General features: G+C 40.7%; 2 protein-coding genes across 2 annotated transcripts; both read right to left on the minus strand.

The window, feature by feature from the left end:
- LOC137728543 (uncharacterized) lies at positions 1-1931 on the minus strand. Its single transcript, XM_068467299.1, has 6 exons — positions 1686-1931; positions 831-914; positions 710-744; positions 535-620; positions 112-176; positions 1-9 (listed from the first exon to the last, which is right to left on the minus strand). The coding sequence occupies exons 1-6, from the start codon at positions 1929-1931 to the stop codon at positions 1-3; spliced, it is 525 nt and encodes a 174-aa protein (XP_068323400.1).
- Positions 1932-2413: 482 nt separating this feature from the next.
- On the minus strand, positions 2414-4063 carry LOC137730011 (cyanidin 3-O-galactoside 2''-O-xylosyltransferase FGGT1-like). The gene has a single exon (XM_068469073.1). The coding sequence runs from the start codon at positions 4003-4005 to the stop codon at positions 2590-2592; it is 1416 nt and encodes a 471-aa protein (XP_068325174.1). The 5' UTR covers positions 4006-4063; the 3' UTR covers positions 2414-2589.

Consider the following 4063-nt stretch of genomic DNA (forward strand, 5'->3'; position numbering starts at 1 on the left):
TTACAGTCCCTGAAGATCCAGAACAAGAGAAATCGACACGAAAAAAAAGAAAAAACGGAACAAAGAAACAAAGAAACAAGCAATAAGTTGTGCTGGTCTCAGAAACATTACCAGCTTTTTCTTCTTCTCTATTTTAGCAGCTTCCGCCCTTTGCTCTCGTATAAGCGCTAAACGCTCTGCATGATCAACAAAATGATATCAACAAGAAATTCCAAACTATAGCAGTGAAAGTGCAAATCCAGCCCATAGGAGCCTCTTGTTCTTCTCTAAAGAACCCATATCTAACAAGCCTTTTCAGCAGTAAAATGTGCAGCAAAAAATATTGACGAGATTGTAACTCGACAACAAAAATTACGAGGCAAGCTGCAAGCCAATCCATACGTCAGCTAACAACCGTGTCTTGAATCAGAGAGATTCTAACATGTAGCCGGTTGTATATCTCCTTATTAGTATCTCTCTCATCACGTGAATGTGCGACGTGATGAGAGAGACACTAATAGTTACTCTTTGCAAACCATAATCACGACAAAATACCTAAATCTTTCCTTGCTTGTTCAGTTTTTCCCTGTTCTAGCAGCCTCATATATCTCTCGCGGGCTCTCTGTTTCTCCAATTCTTCTCTGAAAACAAATGAACAAAAATTGAGGATGTCAAAACCGATTAGGATAAAAGAAGAAATACGAATAGAACTTATAATCCACGGACAAACCTTTCACGCCTTGAGAGTTCAGTTGTCGTTCCCATCTGTAGAGAAAATAACAAATATTACTCTTTCACAAAATCCACTATCAGAATTCACAGCCATTGTCAAAGTAAATTGCAGAACTTACATCAACGTCTTGAGCTTTCATGGTCTTCGGCTTTACCAAATTCGGATTTTCAATCTCAATAATCCCTTGGATCCCCTTCTTCTTCTGATAACATTATTTGGCAGCACATTTTTAATCAAAAAGACATTTTGTGTATGAAAAGTTCATAATAGATCAAGCTCTTTTCTTTATTTATTTTTATACCATTATTTTATTATTGTAGCAGAGTCCACAATGATGTTGACATTTCTGTCTGGAAATACATTATTTTACATGATACTATTCAACTTATGCCAATTTGATGCCAACTCTTTATGCTTCCATCATGTTGTCGATGTTATGCAACTCTTCTTCTGTCAAGTTGTTTCAGTACTGTTTATCGCCTTCGATTAGTTCTGCATCTCTTTCTCTATCTTCTTTTACTTTGTAGTACATTTCTGCTGTTTTTTCTTTGAAATTTTAAGGCTTCCAGTAAGGCTGATGACTGATTCTTGTCTTATTGTAAATATACATTTCTTCTTCTTCTGCTACTAATACCATATCTTACCTAAAATCCTCAAACTCATATAAGGCTAACATTTGGATCCCTTGAAATCTTAAAATATTTTTGTATGAAAGAGTCCACATGTGTGGGGAGATAGAGGATAATCTAAATGATTCTTCTTTAATCATGACTATATGCCTAGCTTTCTCCTTGTGCATATGTGCATACCAATTTGGAGGATTAGTAATAAAACTTATGCAAATTTCTTACGATTTTTCTAGATAGTCTGTGACTTCTTTTATTCTATACAAGTATTGAGTGATAGTATCTTACCCCTTCTTAATAGTTTGTAAATTGGATTTCATTTGGAAAATAATGCTAGTTCTAGAAACAGTTGAGAACTGTTCTTTCAACCTAATCCACAAATCTTTAGAACTAGAGCTACCAATTGCACATGACATAGCAACAGATGAAAGTGTAGCAGTAATTAATCGCATAATGGCAAGATCATGCATCTTCCAGACAACAAAAGCATCACTTTCCACAAAAGAATAAGAGTCAGTAGAGTTTATACTAAAGTCACTAGATTGAGAGGTGTGCTGAACCGGACAAGGATTAGATACATCTACAAATCCCATGACACAATTATTTTTCCAGCATGAGCTGCGATTGGAAGTGCCAATTTAGGTAGTTCAAGTCATCAAATTACACACTCACTGAAATTGGAACTAAAGGAATCAGGGCCGTAATTGGAGATTGAAGAATTTGAAGTTGTGATGCAGTCTTCGTGAAATAGAATGCGACCAACAAAGCTTGATTCTGTAAGAAAATGTCACTAAAGATTCGTCACAAGCACCTGGTGTGCACAAATTGAGAAGATGCAGAAGATCGGTCGAAGATCAAGATCAACCAAAACCTAGATTGAGAGGGTTTCAAGAAGATGAGCTGAATTGCAGTGGCAAAAACCACAATTCAGAGAAGACGAATACCAAATCTTGGTGAGCGGAAGCAGAGAAAAGGATCGAAAGATCACGCGTGAGCTACGAAGGCAATCAATACCATGTTAACCAATATATGATGAAGATCTTGATGAACACAGAGAGAGAAAAAGACAGGGAAATTGAGGGAACTGAATATTCTTATTATGTTTTCTTAACAACCAAGTAATACATGGGAAGTAGTGTTTATACTTCTCTTAGAACAAACTTATCTAACCACCTAACTAATCAAACCATATAATCTCAGTACAAGGGGGCACACTCTTAACCGTCATTACTAAAACTCTATCAAACTTTACTAATTTAAGCCAAGCAGCGCATGCAGCTTCTCCACAAAACTGTCAATATAGGAGTTCTCAAGCCCTTTACTGGAAAGAAACTCCCTCCACTTTGCATGGTTTCTCCTCACTTCCTTTCCCACCTCGCTCTCCTCATCCATCACATCTCTCACAGCCTTGCAAACACCCTCCTTCGTAAAAACCCCGTCTTCCTCTCCTTTCTCAACCTCCACTCCAACTCTCAGATCACGACCCATCACTCTTGCAATGGCTAGCTGATCCGCCACGTTTGGCAGCAGAACAAGCTGGCACTCGCTCACCAGCCCCTCCATCAACGACGATGGACCGCAATGCGTCACGAAGCACCCAACAGAAGGGTGCTTCAACATCAATGGCTGCTGCACCCAACCCCAACTCACAACCCCTCTTCCTTTTACCCTCCCTTCAAACCCTTCTGGCAACGCTGACTCGATCGCTTCAACTCCCATCGGCGGCTTCAGTGCAGCGAAGAAGGGTAAACCCGTGAGCTCAAAACCCAACAACAATTCTTGAAACTGATCAATTTTCAGAACGCATTCAGTTCCAAACGCACAGTATATCACGCTTTTGGCTTCGAACCTTTCAAGCCATTTTGCCCACTTCTCGTCCAACTCTGTAGTCGGAGTCTCTGGCACCACTGGCCCTGCGAGAAGCACCGGCTTTCTCAATTGGGTTTCAAGATAATCGCAGTACTTCCCTTCCATCTCCCTACAAGTCCTGAAAGCCAACGCGTCACAGTCTTTCAAGGAGATTTTTAGGCGCTCGATTAATTTCGTCCCACTGCCGAACTCCTTCAGCAGGAATGGCGCCAGCATTCGAGCTTCGTGTGCTGGTAGCTTGATTGAAGATGGTGGAAAAGATGGCGGCGGGTTGATAAGTTCGTTGATAAGATCATCTTCCGTCAACACCGATTTCTCCATTAGTACTTTTCTTTCTGGGCTTCTCACATAACCCACAATTGCAGGACTAATAATGACGTAGTTTATAGATTTAATGCCTGTACCTAGCTGACGTAACAATTTTGGCAACCATGGCGTGAAGTCGAAGAAAACAAAATTAGGGTTTAGTTCACAAATTAATTGCAGGATTGCTGGCTGAGTGTGGTCCATGGCGTCCATGAGGAGAGAGTAGGAAGGGAAGGGGACATCGTTTGTGGTTTCGGCGCCCGGCGGAAGGCCGTCGACGTGAGGGACGGTGATGGGGATGAAGGATATGAGATGAGGGTGAAGGTTTAAGGCTTGTAATTTTTGCTGGGTTTTGGTTGGTACGAAGAAGGAGATTCTGTGGCCTCTTTCGGCTAGCTTGTTGGAGAGGTGGAGGTAGGGGGTTAAGTGTCCCATGGCAAACCATGGATACATTGCAATGTGAAGGGATGGCAATGGCTGGTAATTACTCATACTTGAAGCAAAGGGCAAAGGCTACGGTTTGTAGTAATACTTGAGATCGATTGTGGTT

This window comes from Pyrus communis, chromosome 3 (genome assembly GCF_963583255.1).
Source record: "Pyrus communis chromosome 3, drPyrComm1.1, whole genome shotgun sequence".
Lineage (NCBI taxonomy): Eukaryota > Viridiplantae > Streptophyta > Magnoliopsida > Rosales > Rosaceae > Pyrus > Pyrus communis.

Bases quoted from the DNA above. Each gene is read 5' to 3' on its own strand.
- LOC137728543 (XM_068467299.1), bottom strand. From the start codon at position 1,931: ATGGGATTTGTAGATGTATCTAATCCTTGTCCGGTTCAGCACACCTCT. The intron at 915-1,685 runs GTTTCTAGAACT...TAATGTTATCAG, and splicing joins TGAAAGAACAGTTCTCAACT to AAGAAGAAGGGGATCCAAGG. The intron at 745-830 runs GTAAGTTCTGCA...TTTTCTCTACAG, and splicing joins TGAAAGCTCAAGACGTTGAT to ATGGGAACGACAACTGAACT.
- LOC137730011 (XM_068469073.1), bottom strand. From the start codon at position 4,005: ATGAGTAATTACCAGCCATTGCCATCCCTTCACATTGCAATGTATCCA.